This window comes from Erinaceus europaeus, chromosome 16, assembly GCF_950295315.1.
Source record: "Erinaceus europaeus chromosome 16, mEriEur2.1, whole genome shotgun sequence".
In the NCBI taxonomy this organism is placed as follows: domain Eukaryota; kingdom Metazoa; phylum Chordata; class Mammalia; order Eulipotyphla; family Erinaceidae; genus Erinaceus; species Erinaceus europaeus.
The window spans coordinates 79,134,229-79,158,088 of NC_080177.1; the positions used below are offsets into that span (position 1 = coordinate 79,134,229).

The following is a 23,860-nucleotide window of genomic DNA, read 5'->3' on the forward strand; positions in this document are numbered from 1 at the left end:
CCTCCGAAGGGAGGCTGGATAACATATACTGTCTACCATCTGAGGAAGATGGGTCCTGAAATTGGGGCAGCTTGGAATGTTCCTACTCATGACCACAGAATGTGAGCTCAGATCTACAGGGATGCAGAGGTCACACAGGCTCCTAAGCTGAATATGGGCCCCAGATCAGATCAAATCGATGGGCTTTACAGTCAACAATATTTATACACCTTTCCCATATTTGGGAGCTACTCTCTTCCCTGATCCAGCTTTCTGGTCCTTTTTCCAGCCATGACATCATCTCTCCAGACCATAACTTGGATCCACCTACATATCAGATGTCAGGCTCAGGAAAAAAAGAAAAGAAAAAGAAAAACTAGTAAAGTCATGGGCCCTTTGGAATATAACTAAAATAGGCCTACTAGCTATCTACAAAATGAAGAGACACCCCCCCCCCAACTCTTCATCTGCATTATTCTAGCCTTTAGGAATGGTTCATGATTAATCAACAATTTGTTTGGCTTTATATGTTATGTTAACTCTTTTTTCAGCCACCAGGTTCCAGATGCTAACATGATGCCAACTGGACCTCTCTGGGCAGAAGATCCCACCAATGTGTCCTGGAGCCCCACTTCCCCATAGCCCTGCCTCACTAGGAAAAGAGAGAGGCAGGCTGGGAATATGAATCAATCTGTCAAAGCCCATGTTCCGCAGGGAAGCAATTACAGAAGCCAGACCTTCCACCTTCTGCATCCCACAATGACCTTGGGTCCATGCTCCCAGAGGGATACAGAATAGGAAAGCTATCAGGCGAGGGGATGGGATTTGGAGTTCTGGTGGTGGGAACTGTGTGCAGTTGTATCCCTCTTATCCTATGGTTTTTGTCAGTGTTTCCTTTTTATAAATAAAAATTAAAAAAAAGAAAAATATGATTGTAGAAGCAGACTGGAAAGAAGATAGTGCTACTTCACATTTGTATGAAGTTTTCAAAGTAAATTAAGGCATCTATGGGGTGTCTTCATAATCGCATGGCTTTCCTCCATATCAGCCGGAGTGTCTTATTTCCATTAATAAGGTCAGCATTTTATGCTAACGCAGAGAATGTAAAATCTCTAAGGTTCTACACTAGGTCACAAAGTCAAATGTCTAATAATTAAACTATGTGATAAGAAGACAGCAAGTAATGGACGAATGATAAGAATATTCTCAACTGCTATAAAAAGTGAGGGTTAAGTGATAATAACCTATATTGGCATTTCTATTTGAAGAAGGTATCTGCAAGGTAATAAGTTTTTCACAAATAGTTTCAGATACCGTCAATGTCATAACCAGCTTTAACTTCTCTCTTGACACCATTCTTTTACTTTGAAGTAGTCTAAGACTTGGGATGATTTAAGTATGTGTGTGTGTGAATTCAAATCAGAAAAAAAGTAATTAGATTTTTTTATATTAACTCTTGCAGGTCATTAATGGCTATGTTTTGAGTTCAGAAAAGCCAGATGTATGAAAACAAGCCAAGGCAATTTAACTTTTGGAAAGGTCTAATGGAATCCTACCCTGTGCGATCTGTGAATGCATACAGAGTTCAAATTAACAGAAATGAAAAAAGCTTAACTCTTGTATCAATGGACTTACTGCTATCCACAGCAAATGCCAGACAAAAACGAACAAAGCTGTCGATCTGATTTTTTTTCCCTTTATCACTGCATGGGGAATTAATGGTTTACAATATAGTTGTTGACACATGAGACATCTGCACAACACACTCACACCCCATTAAGGTCCTTTTCCACCCCCATCATGCACTAGGCTCCTACTTTCTACGTTTTTTTTCTTTTGCTTTGGTGCAATATCCTACACCCAGTCCAATTTTCACTTTGTCTTTTCTCTTTCACCTTTATTTCTCAAGTTCTACCTCTGAGTGAGATCGACTGGCATCTGTCCTTCTCTTCTCTGCTAGTTTCAGTTACCAAGATTCTTTCAAGTGAATCTATTCTTGTTGATAGCTGAAGTGCTATGAGAGCCGCCTAGTTGATAAGGGTCCCACAGCCATCCTACCCTGTGCGACCTCACCTCAGATTGGGAGAAGAAAGATCTCGATACACAGTCGGGGTTATGTTATTTCCCTCATTCATTAATGAAGCACTTTAGCAAGTCAGAAATTCTGCCTACTTCCGGTATCCACCATATTTACTGCCTTGTTATACAATATGCGTTTTTTTGCCTCCAGGGTTACTGCTGAGGCTCGGTGCCGGCACTATGAATCCACAGCTCCTGGCGGCCATTTTTCCCCCATTTTATTGGATAAGACAGAGAGAAATTGAGAGGGCAGATACCTGCAGACCTGCTTCACTGCTTGTGAAGTGTCCCTTCTGCAGGTGGGGGGCTTGAACCCAGATCCTTGTGCAGGTCCTTGCGCTTCATATTATATACGCTTAACTGGGTGTACCACCACCTAGCCCCCTGTAAGAAATCTTTTAATTTTTTATGAATTAATGAATTTTTACCAGAGCACTGCATCTTTAACTGCGGTAAGGAGATGAGTTTCAGTGAGCATCCAGTAAGGTTAGGAGCACAATCTTGTACTGCAACGGGCAGATTCATCCTGTGTGAGTTCGGGGAGTGGGTGTATGTGCACATTCATGCACCAAGGAGCTAAGGCTCCTCAAAATCACTATTGTACCGGGAGCAGGGGGCAGCAAGTGTAAGACTGACACTTAGGAATCAGCTACTATCAATATTCTTTTTTATCCACTGCTCATTTTACAATGACCTTGACTTCCATGCGGAAAGAAAGGGAATCTGAATTTGAATGCTGATGGTGTTACTCGACAAACCGACCTCACTGCTCTGCCCGTCAGTCAGTAAGTATCTGCACTGCACTGTGAAGATTATAAACATTAACATACAGAAATTCTGTTTACGTCAAGTCAGGGGCTAGAAAAGTATGTGTAAATGAGGAAGCTCAGGATCCAACACGTCTTCCATCTCTCACCAGGAAGTAAGGCTCTCTTCCCTTTGAGAAAAGTTAGAGATAAGGTCTTCAGAAAGTGCATCTGGGTCTAACCATGGATATATTTTCCAGTCATTTCTTCCAAATGCATTTTTTTATTAGTGTGACTGGTTGCTTTAGTTGGAGGTCAAAGAGACCGAGTGAAATAATGTGAGAGACGGGCTGGTGCTGCATCTGGCCTAGTAGGCGTTCCTATGCACAAGGACCTGGGTTCAAGCCCCCGGGGCCCCATCGGCAGAGGGAAGCTTCACAAGTGGTGAAGCAATGCTGCAGGTGTCTCTCTTTCTCTTTACCTTCTCCTTCCCTCTCAATTTGTCTCTATCCAATAAACAAACAAACAAACAAACAAATAAATAAGATACTTAAAGATACTATTCGGGGTGGGGGAGATTGTACAATGGTTGCGCAAAGACTCTCACGCTGAGCATTGCTCTCAAAAATACAATAAGATAAAAATATATGTATATAATTCATCACTAAGAAATGATGAAATCAAGGGCCAGGTCGCGGCACACCTGGTAGAGTGCATGTTTGGGTTCCCGGTCCCCACTAGCAGGGAGAACCATTTGCAAGTGGTGAAGCAGTGCTGCAGGCATCTCTCTGTCTCTCCCTCTCCTCTCTATTTGTCTCTATCCAATAATAAATAAATGGAAGGAAGGAGGGAAGGAGGGGAGGAGGGAAGGAAGGAAAGTAGGGTAGCAACCCTATTGGGAATGAACCATATCACAAACTGTTGAGTCAGACAATTTCACAGTTCACGCTGGGGCGAGAGACACTTGTGTTCTAAACGGTCACAGTGCAAACACCTTCCACTAAGCAATCAAGTACTCAGTAGCAAAAAAGCCAATCCCAGCCAGCAAGAAGGCCAAATTAGTCAAGAAAAGATTCATACATGCACACCGTGTTGCAGATATCTGCCTAACAAAACAAAACTCAATACTCTTAAATGATAACATAACCCAGACACAATAGCTACTACCCAGATAAAAATAACTGGGCACAGGATGCAGTAAAATGTAACCCCAAACCAGAATCATTTCTGTGACAAGAAAACCACAAATCACAGGGGTGACAAAGTTGCCTATGGAGACTTTGAAATAGCTACTATAAATACATTCAAGAGTTCTATTTTTATTAATTTTTTAATAGTTGGTTACAAGATTATAAAATTACTACATATGTATATATATATATACACATAATATATATATATCCACACCCACCACCAAAGTTCTGAATCCCCACCGTCTGGAAGCAAGAAATAAAACGCAGAATAGAACAGAATATGTTACATTATGAGACAACAGTGTTCAATGTGGTAGCATGGAGTAGACAAAGACAGAATACGGTAGGATGTGGCAGAACAGAATAAAAGGAGAGAAATCAGAACAAAAACAAGTGGTACAGTATCGAACATGATAGCAATGGCCAGGTGGGGACACCTGGAAGAATGCACCTGTCCCCACGCACAAGGACTTGCGTTCAAGCCCCTGGTCTTTACCTGTAGAGGGGAAGCTGCAGGACAGTGGAGCAGGGCTGCAGATGACTCTCTGTCTCTCTCCCTCCCCCTTCTCTCCATCTCTCTCCGTACCCTCAAGTGTCGCTCAAGAATGTCAAGGATAGTGTGAGGACCCCAATGAGCACAAGGCAAACACGGGACAACCAAGAAAAATTCTAGAACAGAAATTCACTCTCTCTGAGATGAAAATTCCTTCTGCAATGGCTTAAGAGAACACTAAAGTCCTGTGGAAGAAAAGGAAACCAGAGAGAAAAATGCTGAGGCCCTATTAGTAGGGTTATCCAACTGGAAACAGTCGCTCAGTAACTTGGGGGTGGGGTGTCAGTAAGTAAACTGATACACGGCTAACTGGAGAGTCAGTAAGACGGGGGAGAGGGGGTAAGAGAAATAAAGAAGGCAAGATCTGCTAACGTCTGCAAATCCAAAGATGTAATGGTATTAATGTAACTGGCCGAAAATACAGCTGGGTACCATGCGGTGAAGTGAACTCCGCACACAGCTGCCTCCTCTCTGGGTGTGCTGTGGCCTGCGATTCCGCACGGAGCCCCAAGGCGGACTGCTTCCGACTTCCACGCTCCTTATTGTTTAGTATTTGTTTATAGGATGAGGCTAAAGGTTTTAGGTTTTGCCTCTATTCACTTGGAGGAAGAGAGATAAAATATGCATACTTCCTTCTTCAGAGCTTCAGAATGAAAATGCTTTCCTGCTTTTCATTCACGTTAGGAAACTGGACACCCTGAGGGTACAGAAGAGGAAGTGTGAAGTCTCCTCAGAAGCGGTGTCTCAAGAGGCTACAAAGAGCCTTAAAGGTCAGTGAGAAGGATTCTTTCTTGCTCAAAGTATTACATGACTCTAAGACTATGCTAGCGAATCCAGATTCACCCCACTTTACCCCTCACCACTGACGAGACCATCGGGACAATATACACAGAGTGCTTACTGAGTGCTTATCTTATAGCCTTGCCTGATGCCACATTGCTGACCTGTGGCTTTGCAATACTTTGCTCACTGAGAGGTGGCTGGGAGTGCGAAAATATTAAATAATGCATAACCTTAGCAACTCCCAGATCTGGCCATCCCTTTACAGAACCCGGTGTTTATTATATTCTCTTCCTAGAAATAGTTATCTGGAGTGTGGGGATAATCCGTATCACACAGCAAAACTGGGACAACGTGATGGCCCTGCATAGGGCAGATATCAGAAACGTCTGGAGAGAAAGAGTCTCAGGGCAGACTGAGGCTTAACACTGCGCACAGCTGCACGCAGAGTATGGGCTGCTACAATAATATTGAAGCGTCTAGGCTATTCATGGGGCTTAGCGGTCTCTCTAGCATGTCGTTTCCAAGTCGGCAACAGCAACACCATGGCAACAGGAAATTCTCCCCTGCAGTGGAGTTTATGAATACTCTTTCTGTTTTCATGACTCGATTCCTTATTTAATTTCCTGTACAGAAAATCAGAGAGACTACTATAGACTGAAACACATACTTACTAATCCCTAGACCCTCCCAGAGAAAAACAAGTCATATGTGTCTACGAGTTGGTTCTGAGCTAATGTTTAACCACCTCCACACAGGCACATGGCAAAAGTCAGTATCTTATAACCGAACGAGGTGCTTGAGAACTTAACTAAGTTGTTCACGACCGGAGGAGTGGCGAGGACAACCTTGTATGTTCTCGAGCCAGAGCTAAACAGATGATCTCATCACCGCACTTTTAATCAACACGTTTTATGAGCCAAACTAACACCAGAGCTAAGAAACCTATGTTCTTAGAAGTTAGAGTCTAAGCAATAAAAATAGAAAATAAGTTTAACAGAACTCCCAGCTTCAAGAAAACACAAACATGAATAAGGAAGCCATCCAAAGGCTGCCTCTACAGATGAGCACGTGTGAGAAACGTGCAATGAAGTAATGAAACGAAATTCCAGGGCTTACAAACCATCAGCGGTAAGCTTCTGGAATCTTTAATCACCTTACCATTTGGCTAAATATAATCAAAATGTCCGCAGTACTAACCAAGAGCAACTCAGCATGGTTTGTATCCGCTGCTCTGCCCCATCCACAAACACCTGGCTAACCACACAAAGCACGGTGTGCGAGGACCCGGGTTCAAGCAAGTGGCGCAGAGCTTCACGAGTGGTGAAGCAAGGCTGGAGGTGTTGTGTTGCTCTGTCTCTTTCCCTTTCAGTCTCCCTCTCCCTCGCCCCTCTCTATGTCTCTCTGTCTCTATCCAATAACACATCAATAAAGGGGGCCGGGCGGTAGCGCAGTGGGTTAAGCGCATGTGGTGCAGAGCACAAGGACCACCGGCGTAAGAATCCCAGTTCGAGCCCCGGGCTCCCCACCTGCAGGGGAGTCGCTTCACAGGCGGTGCAGCAGGTCTGCAGGTGTCTGTCTTTCTCTCCCCCTCTCTGTCTTCCCCTCCTCTCTCCATTTCTCTCTGTCCTATCCACATTGAACAACATCAACAACAACAATAACCACAACAAGGCTACAACAACAAGGGCAACAAAAGGGGGACAATAAGTAAAAATATTACAAAACAAAACACTACTGTTTTTACAGTTCAGTTCTCGCTACAACTGCACAGGAGCCAACTCCTCCCCGCCTCCCTCTCCGCCATCACCAGGAATTTTCTGCTATAGAAGGTGATGCTCTTTTATGAGCAATTTAGCAGATGAACATCAACAGAAGGGAAATGAGCCTGGTGGGAGGGCATCGTATTTCTTACTTTTGGTGTCAAGCTGTGCGCGGTACTTATCGAATCCTTTGAGCCGCACGCGCTCTCCCAGCAGCTGGAGGAAGTCCTCGAAGGCGGGGCCGGCTGACTCATTGTTGTACATCTCTTCCTCTGTGCTCTGCCCAGACTTGCAGTACATGACGCCGACTTTCTGCTGGAAGTTCAGCTACGGAGACAGGCAGTGCATGGGAAGACAGCCATATTAGCCGGTGCACGCAGCCCCCACTGTCATGCTGGCAAGTCCTGTGGGGCACATGCCCCCCCACGGCTAGCACCTCTCTGAACAACGTGACATCTCAATTCTCCTTTCTCCTGTCCCTCTTAACCCAAAGCGGTCCTGGAGCAAACATCTAAAATGATGATCGTCAGAAAAGGCTAGCACGTGTTCCGTATGTCAAACCGTGCGTCATTAGACAGAAGCTGATACTTTACAGAGAATTTCAGTTGGCAAATCATCAAGTGCAAATGAGGCTACAGAAAGCTTGATGACAAAAGGCAAATTATTTCTCACCGATCTCCTTGTAAAAGGGACTTAAAAGCAGGAGGGAGAGAGCTTCACGACTGGGGAAGCAGAGCTGCAGGTGTCTGTCTCTTTGTCTTTCTTCCTCTCTATTTCCCCCTTCCCTCTTGATATCTGGCTATCTCTATTAAGTAATAGAATAAAAAAAGTTATTTTAAAAAAGGAATTTAAAAGTAGGAATCTAACTTTATAAAATCTATTGCAAAGTCAAGTGCTTTGCACACTGAAGTTCATTCAGGTCCTTGCAAGCTTATTTTTATTTTATTTTGGTGAAACTGTAAAACATTTCTCTCCCAATATTTCTCCGATATATTAAATTATACACCTTGGTCATATCTTTGCTAGAATAGCCACAAAATTAGCCATGTTCCTTTCGAACACTGTTCTGAATGATGAGTGCCTGGAGAGAAATGCCAAAGGGTTTCACAAAGGCAGATCAACTAGCTCTGAATATTTCCTCAAATACAGTGAAAACATAGCCTTTATTTAATTTATACTTTTTTACTTGTTAGTAATAGTTTGCTACAAGATTGTAACACTACAATGTGTAACTCCACACCACACCCACCACTGCAGTCTGTGTCCCCACCCTTCTACCTCCTAAAGAGAACACCAGAGTTCTCACAAGTCTTACCGTTTGCTTGCTTCAGTCTTGTTTGCATTTTTTTTTTTGGAGGGGGGTCCTGAAAATCAGTTCTCTAGATTCCACATATAAGTGAAACCATCTGGTAGTATCTTTCATCTCTTTACTTACTTCACTAAGCATAATCTCCTCCAGTTTCATCCACTTTGTCCCAAAGGACACAATGTCATCTTTTTTTGATCTCAGAGTAATATTCCATGGAATGTCTATCCCATCACTTTTTTAGCCCGTCATCTGTTGATGGGCATGTAGGCTGCTTCCACTTTTTGGCTACTGTGCATAATGCAGCTATGAATAGGGCTACATATGCAATTAGTGCTTGAGTGTCCACTAGACAAATGCAGAAGAGTGATAAGGCTGGAATTATAAGGTTCTTCCATTTTTATTTGTTCGATGACTCTCCACACAGTCTTCCAAAGGGGCTGCCCCAGTCTGCATCCCCACCAGCAGTGGAGCAGACTTGCCTTCACTCCACAGCCTCCTCAACAACTGCCATTTCTGGATTTGTTGGTGGAAGCCATTCTCTCAGACGTGAGATGGAATCTCAGTGTAGTTTTAATTTACATTTCTCTAATGATTAAGTGAAGTAGAGCATTTCTTCATGAAGGCTAAGATTTTTAAGAGATTAATAATTCTTCAAATACATTTTAAGGTAGTTCTTAGTTATATAAGGAGAAATGAGTTCACCTCGTCTTGGATGACATTTGAAGGGATCATGTTAAGTGAGATAAGTCAAAAGGAAAAGGATGAATAGTGGTCTGGGTGTTGATGCAGTGGATGAAGCACTGGCCTCTCAAGCATGAGGTCCTGAGCTCAGTCCCTGGCATCACATGTACCAGAGTGATGTCTGGTTCTTTCTCTCTCTCCCCCTTTCTCATTAATAAATAAAATATTTAAAAAAAATAATCTAACGGAATCTTTATAAATACACACACACACACACACACACACACACACACGAATAGAAAGGGACCTAGGCTGGGGAGATGTCTAAAAAAAAGAAAAGGATGAATATGGGATGATCTCACTCATGAGGACAACATAAGAAAAGAGGACAGAAAAGGGACTACTGTCGGGTTGTGTCGCAGGGGAGAGAGAAGAGACCAGGAACTCATGGCGGAGCGGGAACCACGGACACCCCAGAATTGGGTGTGAGCACAGCGGTTCAGGCCACGTGGAGCTAGCAAAATGGCCGCCTCCCACTATGCCCACCAGCCCTTCTCCGGGTTGGGTCACGGAAAAGAGCAAAGAGAGGGAAAGCGGAAGCAGGAGAGGCTTTTATGGGAGAATTCCGGAAGTGGCAAGTCAGGATGGGCTGGGCTAGGAAAGGGGGTGAGAGAGGCAAAAGGCATGTTGGGAAGGTGGAAGCGTCCTTAGCAACTGTTGCACTGGTTTTAACTGAATTAGCAATACCCTGAGGGGATAACGTGGTGGGGATCTGTAAATAATACTTCCACGGAATTATAGTGGTTTTTGGGCCCTGCCAGTGTTCAACCACATCTGCATAATTTCCCAACAACTATAAAGTAAACCTTGGATTGGATGTGGTGTACTGAACCAAAGCAAAGGACTCTGGGGAAATAGGAGAAGAGAGGGCCTATGGGGGATTTTGGCCCTGATGCATGATATTGGAATAGGACTTAAGTCAGTCAGGGGGATTGCACGGATTTTCTCATCTCACAGGAAGATAAGTAATCATACCCAAATCTATACTGTAAACTATACACCCCACCATGTTAAAAATAACAGTAGGTAGGGGTAGATAGCATAATGGTTATACAAAGAGACTCTCATGCCTGAGGCTCCAAAGTCCCAGGTTCAATCCCCACATCATTGTAAGCCAGCATCGAGTAGGCTGGGAGTATGGATCGACTTGTCAATGTCCATGTCCAGTGGAGAAGCAATTACAGAAGCTAGACCTTTCACCTTCTGCAACCCATAAAGAATTTTGGTCCATGCTCCCCCATGGGATAAAGAATAGGGAAGCTTCCAATGGAGGGGAAGGGACACGGAACTCAGATGGTGGAAACTGCGTGGAATTGTCCCCGTTATCTTGCAATCTTGTTAATAATTATTAAGTTACCAAATAAAAAAAAATTCCCAGTTAAGTCAAGTCAGGCCAATCTATAGCACTTAGGTCTATTTCAGGAGTGGTATGGAACCAGTGTGTCAGTCATATTTTGCCTGTAAGAGGTAAGGGGGCTGGGAGCATAGCATGATGGTTATGCAACAGAAATTCACACCTAAAGCTTAGTCCCCCCCCCCCATAGGCCAGGGCTGAGCAATGCTCTTGTTTCTTTCTCTGTATAGTCCTATCTCATTAAAAGAAAATATTCAGGGGCCAGGCAGTGGCTCACCTGGTTAAGCACACATACTATAGTATGCAAGGTCCCAGGTTCAAGCCCCTGGTCCCCACCTGCAGGGGAAAAGCTTCAGGAGTGGTGAAGCAGGGCTACACGTGTCTATCTCTTTCCCCCCCTACACACACACACCTCTCCCTCCCCTCTCAATTTCTGTCTGTCCAATAAAATGGAAAAAATGGTCACCCGGAGTAGTGGATTCGTACTGCAGGCACCAAACCCCAGCAACAACCCTGGAGGCAAAAACAAGCAAAAAATTACTAGGACTTCACCAGGCTTGACGCGTTCTATTCCTGTCACTGCATATATTCCACAGCCCCTTCTTTGAACTTGAAAGGCAAAAAAAAAAAAAAAAACAAACAAATTTAAGCAAACACATCTGGCTGACATTAACACTTTTAATTTATTCCTTTTTTTTTGTATGAATACTGGTTATTTCTCCCTATGGACATGTTAATAGGCTTGATTACGGGGTGCCATCCCAGATCCTACTCGGAAGGTAACTAAATAAATGGTGCATTTTGTTACCCTTCTTAAATCCAGATATTTCTGAATTTTAAAACATGCCCAGCTCCCTAAACTAACTACACAGGAGTCTGCAGCTGTCTGTCTTTCTCTCCCCCTCCTCTCTCCATTTCTCTCTGTCCTACCCAAAAATGAACGACATAGGCAATAACAATAATAACCACAACAAGGCTACAACAACAAGGGCAACAAAAGGGGGAAAAAATGGCCTCAGGAGCAGTGGATTCACGGTGCAGGCACCGAGCCCCAGCAATAACCCTGGAGGCAAAAAAAACAAAAAAAGAAAAGATCAAGAAAAGCACGTTCCTTCATTTTAATTATTAACAGAAGCACATTAAGGACTTCACAACATTAAAAAAAAAAAAATGCCCCAAGTAGGCAAATGAAATCAGAACCCAGGGTACACTACTGACATTTTCCCCTTTTCTTGCTGACTAGCTTCACATGTCTGAATGTGGCTCCAGTGTGCTGGGAATTCAGGGGGCAAGAGGTGGGGGAGATTTTATCTGAACTTCAGAATTAAGTTGAAGACTCTATTAAATCTCAACCAACAAAAATGTCGTGGCAGACTGTGTCTATTATAAAGGGGTCCTTAATGTAGCCAGCTCCTTCTTCTTTCCCAGCAGAGAGAACTATCAAGAGAAGCAAGAATCTGGGGCAAGCAAGGGTCTTTGAGTTATTGGTCTAGTGCTTCCCAGATCAGCTTTCTCATCCAGCAGTGTGAAACAAAGGCCTGGATCCAGTTCAACAGAGGATGAACAGTGACTTGCACACGGCTTTTTAACCTAAGATTTCTCTGTGCGACAGTCAGAGAAGATATATTTGTATTTTAAAGATAACAACAATAATAACTACAACAACAATGAAAAACAACAAGGGCAACAAAGGGGGAAATAAATAAATAAATATTTATAAAATTTAAAAAAGAGTTTAATGCAAAAAAAAAAAGAAAACTTTTCCCCCAAATCGCTGGAGATGCAGAATCCAAGGACAGAAAGACCATGTGCAGCCTTCCCCCTTGTCTGAGTTCCACACCCTGGTGAACTCCAACTGCAGGCAGGAGAGCAAGTTCACTTGTGCTGGTTGTGAAAGGATGTCCCTTCTAAGAGGATTAGGAGAATGTCAGAATCTCATATTTTCTCGGTTTGAAACTGTGCCAAGCTACTCTACCTTCCCAGGGTGACAGTGTGGCTGCATCCTCTCCCCTGAAGTTAAAACAAGGAAGGTGGTCTACTCTAAAGTTCCTAGAACCCTAATTTAGCAAGGGTGTCCTGCCCTTCCCTGCTGCAGCTGAAAAGTCCTTCAAGACTTTTGTAAACATAATCAGCAGCATTCCAACAGAGAAAGCAAATGTAAGAGTGAAAACTAAAGTTTAAGGGATTGGAATTGGTCGGAGCTGATGATGACACCAGAATCCATCTTAAGAACGGGTGGGACTTACCCACAGTTGAGGATACTGTTTGTCACTTCAGAGTCATGCTACACAATGCCATGCTCACATGTCAACCATTCCTAGGGAGGACTGACAGAAATGTCAACCAACAATTGTATTACAAAAAGCAATGATGGCGGGGGCCAGGCGGTGGCACACTGGGTTAAACGTACATAGTACAAAGTGCAAGGTCCTGAACAAGGATCCTGGTTAGAGACCAGGCTTCCCATTTGCGGGGGGGGGGCTTCACAGGCGGTGAAGCAGGTTTGCAGGTGTCTCTCTTTCTCTCTCCCTATCTTCCCCTCCTCTCTCAATTTCTCTCTGTCCTATTCAATAAAAATGGGAAAAAATGCCTGCCAGGATCAGTGGGTTCATAGTGCCAGCACCAGGCCCCAGCGATAACCCTGGAGGAAAACAAACGAGTCAAACCGAAACAAACAACAACAACAAAACAATACTGGGCAGTCGAGAGGAGAAAAAGTCATATTTGAATGGAGGTCTGAAATTTCAACAAAGCACAGTGGCTTTGAACACCTACCACAAGTGACATGGACGAGACCGGGCCAAGCAGGTCGCAAAGAGCTCGTGCTCTCATCCCGTGAACACTTTACAGGGAATTAGAGAGACAGGAACTACTAGTCAACACAGCTGAGTATCAACTTGCAGCTGGATCCTCAAGTCAGAGCCCTCTCCCAGTAAAAACAGATGCAAGCAACAAAATCCTCAGGGATCTTTGAAGAAGCTCAGCGTTCTGTGAGTCTCCATTGCTGCCATCCTTGTCTTAGGGCAGGGGTGCCGTGGCACTGCTCCCCATTTTGCTTCCACTGTTCACTGTGGGAGGGTGGCCTTTCAGCAGGCTCTGTGATGTTCCCCACTCAGCAGAGGCCCTGGTGGGAAGCAGGATGGGGACCTCATTTTACCCCTGCAGGGGGAGAATGTCCCAGGTCCTCACCTGCCCTTCTCTAGTGACATCTCAGCCAAGGTTGGAGAGGATGACAACTGTCATCTTAGTGTTTTTTTTTGCTTTTTTTGTGGTGTCTGATTGTTGGAGAATATGTATATTTAGTCTTATGTATATGTAGTCTTGGGCCAGCAAGACAGCTGACATGGACAGCATGACCCAAGTGCTAGCCAGGCCTCACTATGGTCTTTCTTTCTGTCTCTGGCTTTGTTGTTGTTGTTGTTATTGATGTCGTCATTGTTGGATAGGACAGAGGGAAATGGAGAGAGGAGGGGAAGACAGAGAGGGGGAGAGAAAGATACCTGCAGACCTGCTTCACCGCCTGTGGCCTGAAATGACTCCCCTGCAGGTGGGGAGCTGGGGCTCGAACAGGGATCCTTATGCTGGTCCTTGCGCTTTGCGCCACCTGCGCTTAACCCACTGCGCTACCGCCCGACTCCTTCTGGCTTTTTCTACTTGAGGACTCAAGTTGGCTCAGAGGTATGAAGCCTTGGTGATAACAACACAAAGTTTTCTCTCTCTCTCTCTCTCTCTCTCTTTCCTTTTCTTTTCCTCCAGGGTTTACTGCTGGGGCTCAATGCCTGCATTACAAATCCACTGCTCCTGGAGGCCATCTTTTTCCCAGTGTTGTTGCTGTTGGATAGGACAGAGAGAAATAGAGAGAGGAGGGGAAGACGGAGAGGACAAGAGAAAGACAGACACCAGAAAACCTGTTTCACTGCTTCAGAAGCGACCCCCCTACAGGTGGGGGAGCCGGGGCTTGAACCGGGATCCTTGTGCTGGTCCTTGCACTTTGCATAATTTTCTGTCTTCCTGACTGCCCAGTTTCTTTCTGTGGCTAAAGAGAACAACTTTGAGGGGTTGAGGTAGCATCATCATCATCATCATCATCATCATCATCATCATCATTGGTCTGGATCTGCTCGCATTTTTAGGTGGTTGATTTCTTTTAACTCCAAGACAGAAACAGATGCGTTTGAAACATGATTTTGAGAACTCACTGTAGTGTTGTTCCGTGAGTCCCTAGTCACTCTGCCTCCCTGACCTCATCTTGCAAGCTCATGTCATGTTTGCTACATATAGAAAAAACGTAAATATACAAAGCAGAACACTTTTGAGCTGCACTTAGCAACAGCAAGGACAGGGAAAAATACATCTATTACATTATTTCCAGAAGGAAAAGTCCAATCAAGGAAAAGTTTAGAGAAAGTACTGTCCAGTGTTTCTGATTCATTTCAGTGGCCAGGATGGCCTTGGGTCAGTTCCTTTGCTATCACTGAAAGTGAAGACCGTGGCCACATCTATAATGTTTTTGTTTTTGTTTTCAATCTTCCTAGTTCACATCGATAGTGCTGACTTTCGGCTTGTTTATCATAAACATGGTAACTTTCTGATGTACTTCATAAAGATCCAAAATTAATCTGTTCTCCTCTAAGCATAGGAAAGAGACTGGAAATCTGCAATGTAACAACAATGTCAGATCATTTATCTTCACTGGAATCACTAACAAAAAATCAAACTGCTTTCAAAAACTGACATATGGATACAAGGTAAAAAAAAATTAAAAGAGATCCTGTCAAATTAACTTACATGTATAGCCACGTTTGAATCGTATTTTTAACTTTGGCATAATGTGACAGAAATAGTCTACAAACACACAAGCATGCAATAAATCCTAATTAATAAGATGTTGTGCAAAACTCACAGCTATAAAAAGCTTCCTATTGAATGATAAATTGGTAATAAAGGTGCCTATTTTGACTTTACATAACAGGAATTTCAATTACCAGATACTGCACAGAAGTTCCCCACCTACGGGGGGGGGGGGGGAGGTCATTTCACATTTCTAACAGAGAAAGACTGCAACCAATACATTTACCCATCAATAGGGAAAAGCATTAAATAATAGCATCACAGTATAATAGAATACGATGGAAACTTTTTTTTTTTTTTTAAATTGCCAGGGCTATTGCTGGGGCTTGGTGCCTGCACTACAAATCCACTGCTCCTGGTGGCCATATTTTCCTATTTTTTTTTTAATTAAATAAGACAGAAATAAATTGAGTGAGGATGGGGAGACAGAGAGAGAAAGAGACACCTGCAGTTCTGCTTCACCACTTGTGAAATGACCCCCCCCCCCATAGGTGGGGAGCCGTGGGCTCGAAACTGGGTCCCTGCACTTGGTAACGTGTGCTTAACTGGGTGCACCACCACCAAACTCCCAAATTTATGAGCTGTAAAAACGAGGGAAATGCTTCCTCTATGTCGACATAGAAAGTTGCCAAAATGCAGTACTAAGTGGCAAAAATCAAATGTCATGGGGCCAGGAGATAGTTCTTCACTGGGTAGAAATGTCTAGGGGCCAGGAGATAGTTCTTCACTGAGTAGAGTGATGCCCTGCTAACCAGAGGCTCTGGGTTCAAGCACTAGTCCAACATGGAAGCCACACGGACGGCCTGGGGTAGGGGCGGCTTCATGGATGGCACAGCAGCGCTGTGTTGTCTTTCCTTTCTCGTCCCCCAACCCAACAATGTACAATAAAGAATGAAAAAACTGGTCCAGGGAGGCTCCCCAGTGCTGCTGGACAGGTCTGAGGCCTGGGGTCCATTTCCCGGTACCGAGAAAGACAAGAAATGTCGACAGCAGGTGATATTTTGTATAGAGGGGTGTGTGTGAAACAAGACAGCAGAAGTGTCTTTGGTGATACCTGTTTAAATAAATAAAGAGAAAGGAGGGCTGGGAGGCAGCACACCTGGTTGCATTTACACGTTACCATGCACAAGGATGCAGGTTCAAGGATGCCCCAGTTCTCCACCTGCAGGGAAGATGCTTCATGAACGGTGAAGCAGATCTGCAGGCCGGTTTCTCCCTCTCTCTCTCTCTCTCTCTCTCACTCTCTGAAGCAGATCTGCAGGTCTACTTATCTATCTTTCCCCTCCTCTTTCAATTTCTCTGTCCTATCAAATCAAATAGAAAGAATTTTTAAAAAGGCCACTGGAAGCAGTGGACTCATAGTGCTGGCACAAAGCTTGAGTGACAACCCTGGTGGCAATAAAAAATGAATAAAAGAGGGGTTCAGGTGGTGGCGCAAAGCACAAGGTCCGGCCAAGGATCCCGGTTTGAGCCCCCGGCTCCCCACCTGCAGGGGGGTCATTTCACAGGCGGTGAAGCAGGTCTGCAGGTGTCTGTCTTTCTCTCCCCCTCTCTGCCTTCCCCCATCTCTCTCTATTTTTCTCTGTCCTATCCAACAACGAACGACATCAACAGTAACAATAATAACCACAACAAGGCTACAACAACAAGGGCAACAAAAGGGGGGAAAAATGGCCTCCAGGAGCAGTGGATTCATGGTGCAGGCACTGAGCCCCGGCAATAACCCTGGAGGCAAAGATAAATAAGTAAAAATAAAATTTAAAAAATGAATAAAAGAAAAGAAACAGGAAAATCACCACACATCCCCTAATGATGTTTCAGTGAACAATGGAACACTGTTCCAGCAGACTATCTCCTAGCTTTGTAGCAGGTCTGTGTAACTAAACCATATAACTAAACTATAACTCTCTAGATGAAAGTGTCCAAGGACACATTTTACAGAACATATCCTTGCTGCCAAGAAGTGGCAGCTATGGGAGAGGGAAGCAGAGCGGAGACTGGGCAGGCTAGGTGGAAATGGGGTCTCTTCAACGAAAACATTATTTATTTATTTATTTTTAATCATTTGATGGCATTAACTATTTTAGGTAATCCTTTGGGAAAGAAGCCAGTTTACCAGGGTTTCTGTCTTTCTTTTCTTTTTTTAATTTTAAAGGTGAATTTAAAATGCAACCCACGATTTGAAATGAAGAAAACGGAAATATCTGTATTCAGTTACTCTGCCCTCTTGGATAGTGAGCCAAAGAATGTTCACTGCACGTTTTGATTCTGCTGAGTTCCGTCCCTGAAAATTACAGTCCTACCACATAGCTAGACGTCCTCCAAATGTCACTGTGAGGACTGCATTTATCACAGATTCCTATGGTAGAAGGAACTTTGTCCAGCTACTTAACCCAGCCTCTGTTAGGTCCAAGTGCAGGGGAGGGGTGGCGCACGGTAACCTTGAGAACAGACAAAACACAGCCACCAGTGTCATGGCCATCTCCCCTGACCTGACGGCTCCTCTGTGACTCTTCTCCCTGTTGATGTGCACACGGGCCCCTGAGTCACCTGAGACCGACTTGGCAGTCGTCTGAACTTTAAACAGGATTTCACTGATGCAGCGATCTCTATTCAGCCCTGACTGAAAATTCAGAAATGGTCATTGTGCTGGCAAAGCTTCCTTCATAGAAAATGAATCTTAGGGGCGGAGGGTAGACAGCATAATGGTTATGCAAACAGACTCTCATGCCTGAGGCTCCAAAGTCCCAGGTTCAATCCCCCGTACCACCATAAGCGAGAACTGAACAGTGCTCTGGTTAAAAAATTTTTAAAAAAAGAAAAAAAAAAAAGAAAATGAATCTTAGGTGGTAAAAACAGGTGTCCTTCCGGATCAATCCTCCAGTCCCACTGCCTGAATCAAAGGGGCAAGAGGCTGATGGAACTCGTTCACCCTCAGGACGACGGTGCATCAACAGGCTAAGTTAGCAGAGACTGTCACTCATGGCCTCAGCCAAAGGCACAGAACTACTTATTGCCAAGTAGATTTTGCTTCTTACATCTATTCCTGAGCTATATACACACATTTTCAAACAAACAAAAGGAAGTAGCTTTTGACCCAGAAATACCATTCCTGCATATACAAAGAACACTTTAGAAATGATTAATGTGAAGGGACTTAGCGCCCCATGTTCAGATGTTCACAGCTGCGTTATCTACAGTAGTCAAGCCCACCAGCAGAAGACTAGATAGGAGACAAAATGGGTGGAACTGGAGGTGAATTAAGGAGATAAAAGACACCTACAGCATGGCTCTCCTCAAGCGTGGGATAAAGACAGGCGAAGCATATGGACTTAGAAAAAAAAAGCAGTTGAACTACAAACTACCTCTAAGATTTTGTGAGCACGACAGTGGTTATTGGTGGGGGAGAAGACAGAACTTTACTGGTGGGTGCAGTGTGGAGATATGCTTTGTCTTTTTACATAAAAAGGTCATGGTGCAAGGAAATAAAGAAATAGTCAGGGGGCCAGGTGGGGGTGCTCCTGGTTGAGAGCACATGTTACAGTGTGCAGGGACCCAGGTTCAAGCCCCGACCCTCACCTGCAGGGGGAAAGCTTTATGAATAGTGAAGCAGGGCTGCAGGTGTCTCTCTCTCTCTCCCTCCTTCCCCAACCCTGCGCCTGCTCTCTCCCTATCACTCCTTCCCTCTCCATTTTTGGGTGTCTCTATCCAATAAATAATTAAAAAATTAAAAAGAAATAAACACACATTAACAACAAGGGCAACAAATAGAAATAAGTAAATAAATAAATATTAAAAAAATATGATCACTTTTGTGCCTTAACTTCAAACCTTGAAGCATAAATTTAAAAAGAGGGGATGTCTTTTTCTTTAAGATCTATTTATGAATAAAAAGAGAGAAAATAAAACTAGGGCACCACTCCAACACATGTGATGCCAGGGACTGAACTAAGGACCTCGGGTTTGAAATATCACTGCTTCACCCACTATGCTACCTTTCAAGCCAATCTTTCTTCCTTCTTTGCACCCTCCCCCACTCACCCCTCTACCCCACTCTGGCTTAGACTGGGGCTGGGGATTGAACCTAGGACCTTAAAGCAATAGGCTTGAGAGTCTTTTGCATAGTCATCATGCTGTCTCCCTGTTGTAAAGCGTAACTTTTTGAAAACCAGAGAACCTAATAAATCACGTCTTTTATTTTTTCCTTTCTCTCCCCCCCCCCACCGTGGTTTTATCTAGGAATTAGTGTCTGTACAGAACTCTGCTGCTTCCAGCAGCTACCATTCTTCTAAACAGAGGACAAAAGATAGAGAGAGAAAGAGAGGGGAAGGAAGACACAGAAAGAAGGGGAGACACCATAGCACTGCTCTGCCTGTGAAGCTCAGGCCCTGCAGATGCTCCCATGTGGAGGCCCAGGCCTTGAACCTGGATCCTTGCGCATGGTAATGTGTATCTCCACCAAGTTAGCCACCTGCTGGAACACACCTCTTTGCATTTTTATAACATCTAGAAAAGCAGTGGAGATAAAATACTCATTCTGGTAAAGATCATGTCCACATATAAAGGTGACATTTCCTAATGAAAACAAGTGTTCCAATTTGCTCTACAGCAAACTGTCAAGTGGACTTTAAATCACTTTCAAGCTCCACTCTGGTTTTATTAAGGTTTGGCATGTTCTACATAAGCATTGAAACTTGAAGCAATCAAGCCTGGAGCCCCTCTTTCTGACTTCTCCTCCCCCTCTACTCCCACTGAGGAAAAAGGGAAGAAACAGCCTGCCAGCACAACATAGCGGGTGAGAACATAGGCTCTGGAGACTGAGTGTCTGGATTTGAGACCTGCTCCTACCAGATTCTAGTGTGATGGGGGGGGGGGGTGTTCCTCTGAGCCTCTTTGCATGTTAGAGCTGCCCTCTGTAAAAAAAAAAAAAAAAAAAAGCAAGAACAATAATAACACCTATATCAAACAATAGTAATACCTATATCAAACAATTCTGAAGACTAATTAAAATGTGATTTATGAACTGCAAGCTCAGACTGACAGGGACACAGAGGTCGCTAAACAGGAATATATACAGGCCCTGGGTCAGATCAACGGGGTACAGTTAGTGATATTTATATGCTTTCCTCATGTTTGGGAGCTACTCTCTGCCCTAATCCAGCTTTCTAGTCCTATTCTCAACTCTGACACCATCTTCCCAGACAATGTTTTTAGTCTACCTGCATGTCAGCTGTTGGGCTTAGGTGAAAATTACTAGTGTCACGGGCCCTTTGGAACATACCTAAAGACTTCCTAGCTTTTTCCCACACAGATCCCTAATTTCATCAGCTCTGTTCCTACCTATGAGTCCCTGTTTATTAAAAAAAATTGTTCTGCTTTATATCTTTCCGCCTTTCAGCCACCAAGTTGCAGATACTGCCATGACACCAACCTGACTTCCCCGGGCAGACAACCTCACCAATGTGTCCTGGAACCCCACCTCTCCAGAGCCCTGTCCCACTAGGGAAAGATACAAACAGGCTGGGGGTGTGGATCCACTTGCCAATGTCCATGTTCAGGGGAGAAGCAATTAAAGAAGCCAGACCTCCCACCTTCTGCACCCCATAAAGATTTTTGGTCCATACTCCCAAGGGGATAAAGAATACAGAAGCATGGGGCCGGGTGGTGGCGCACATGGTTGAGCGCACAGGTTATAGTGTACAAGGACCCAGGTTCGAGCCCCCTTGTCCCCACCTGCACGGGGAAAGCTTTGCGAGTGGTGAATCAGGGCTGCAGGTGTCTCTCCCTCATTTGATTCTGTCTCTATTCAGTAAATAAAGATAACTGAAAAAAAAAAAAGAATAGAGAAGCTTCCAATGGAAGGCATGGGATACAGAACTCTGGTGGTGGGAACTGTATGGAATTATACCCTGGCTATCTTACAATCTTGTGAATCATTATTACATCACTAATAAAAATATATATGATTCAGGTAAATTGTTCCACATGGTGTCTGCCTTAAATGCTGCTTAGTAAAACACTAACTGCTTTTTTTTTTTTAAATACCCAATTATGTGTGACTCACACACCTACCCATGGCTGCAGTCTGCTTTCTCCTTGCTGTTCCATGATTTGGCCACCATGCTGCTCAGTCTCTGGCCTGAAGAAAGCATCTTCTCTTCCAAGGTTCACGTCATGCTGATTCATGTAACCTGCTCTGACTATGATCCTAAAGTAGATATTATCATAGCTCTGCATTTGCAATTCTCTTATTGTGCTCATTATATTAAAACTGATGTCCATTATAGTGATGTGTGACTTTGTCTTCTTCAAGGGTAAAGACTAGGTTTCAAGGGGTTCAGGTGGTAGCGCACTTGGTTAAACACACACACTACAGTGTACAAGGATCCGGGTTCAAGCCCCTGGTCCCCACCTGCAAGGAGAAAGCTTCACGAGCAGTGAAGCAGGGCTGCAGGTGTCTCTCTCTGTCTCTTTCCCTCTCTTCCCCATCCTCTCAATTTCTCTCTGCCTCTACCCAATAGTAAACAAATAAATAAAAGACTATGTTTCAATACCTAATCTATATATTCAGTACAACATTTCAGAATCTGCAAAGAACATATATTCAAGAAGTATTTAGTAACATTTAAGTGCTCTGTGACAAAAGGAGCCTTTGATGTCTGTCCCCAGGATTTTCTACCTCTGTTGCTGGGGGCCAGGCCTCCCTGGGTCTGCGGTACCACTGCCTGCTGGACCAGCTTCTGTAGAAGAGACCCCTGGCACCCCCTCCCTGAATCTGGACCAGCCCCTCACGTCCTGCCCACACACTTGTCCTGCCCTGCACAAACTAGGTTTTCACTAAATCAAGTGTTTTCTTACTAAAAAAAAAAAATAATAAAATAAAAAAGAATAAGTATTTATTGGTTCTGAAATTATGAAACTTACTTACAAAAGCAAAGGTATTATACTACCCAACAGAAACTAGAAACTCACAGAGGACCTAATGGGGGTTGTGTTGTTATATCGAAAACTGGGAAATGTTATGCATGTACAAAACATTAATTCCCCAATAAAGAAATTTAAAAAAAGAAACCAGAAACTCTGCCATAGGCTACTTGTAAAGATGGAATGGGAAAATGAACATTACCGCTTCCCAGCGACATCTTACTGTACTGCTGCCAGCCACCGCTACTTTTACTGAAGGGTTAAGGGTTAGGGTCAGCAACACATGAATCTGAATCCTATCAACCTTGATACAGGCCCCAAACAGGAAGCTACTTTTAAGGTTACTGGGAGGTTTAAATCAGATGATATACACAGGTTTTAGAAAACAACTAGGCGGGTATGTATATATTTATCTAGTATGTATATATTTATCAGGTGAGATGACCTGGAAAATTTAGTTTAGAAATTGCTTTCAATGTGTACTTTTCTTTTTAATTCAGTTGATAGTGATATATTATGAACCAACGGTTGGACATGACGTTTAAAATCATTGTGCTCTCTGTTCATTTTGCGTGTCAGGAAGCACGGCTAATAGTCATGCCATCCATACATTCTAAATCGACTGTGAATATTCATATCTGCCATATGCAATGTGTCAAACCCTCCAGAAACTCCCCATGCATAAGCTTGATTGTCTGGGGAACCATTTTCCAGAGAGCTGTTTAGTGTGTACTCTAAAAAAAGAGGAGAGAGATGGAACATGATTAGGATTTAGTAAACTAAATCCAGTAACATGATAAATTTAGTAAACTAAGTTTGCTGCAAATTTTTGGAGTCGCAAACTAAGTTTTTGCCACTGTGAAATCACTGGCAGACGTAGTTTCATTTAATTACTGCTACGTAATGGAAATGAATATTAATGAACAGTAATGAATATCAATGAACAGTAAAAGGTCAAGAGAGGAGCCGAGAAGGATACCCTGAGGGCCTGGATATGTCACACAAGACACGTGTCATTTTCGGAGATTTCAGAATTGAGGTCCCTGTTTTCATCTGCATATGCCAAAATCTAGTCAGATGAAGGATCTTTATATTGCATGTGGCAGATATGAATATTCACAGTCTATTTAGAATGTATGGATGGCATAATTAATAGCTGTGCTTCCTGACACGCAAAATGAACAGAGAGCACAATGATTTTAAACGTCATGTCCAACCGTTGGTTCATAATATATCACTGAATTAAAAAGAGCAAGTACACATTGAAAGCAATTTCTGTAACTGTCATTCATTTAAGTAAGACTGGAATTTTTGATGAAGGAAATACCATCAGAACTCATTCACAAAGTGGCATTTAATAACTGAGTAATATGAATTCTACAGGGATTTTTAAAGGCTGTAACATTAAACCTAGTAGCATTCCATGACAGAATGAAACAGGGTTGAAATACTTAAAAAAAAGAATTAAAGAATACACAAATATATAATCTAGCAACACTAGCTCACATGCCTAAATAATTTCAAGGTGGGTGTGAGTGTGCTCTGATTAGTGTATGTTCCAGATCACAACTTCACATTTTCTACCCGT

General features: G+C 43.5%; 1 protein-coding gene across 1 annotated transcript in view; it reads right to left on the reverse strand.

Moving 5' to 3' along the window:
• Window positions 1-23,860, reverse strand: part of SIPA1L1 (signal induced proliferation associated 1 like 1) — a 322,776-nt gene that overhangs the window by 98,019 nt on the left and 200,897 nt on the right. The window contains exon 8 of the mRNA XM_060174201.1: window positions 7,246-7,420. Coding sequence (XP_060030184.1) covers window positions 7,246-7,420 — 175 coding nt within the window. The remainder of the gene's footprint in view (window positions 1-7,245; window positions 7,421-23,860) is intronic.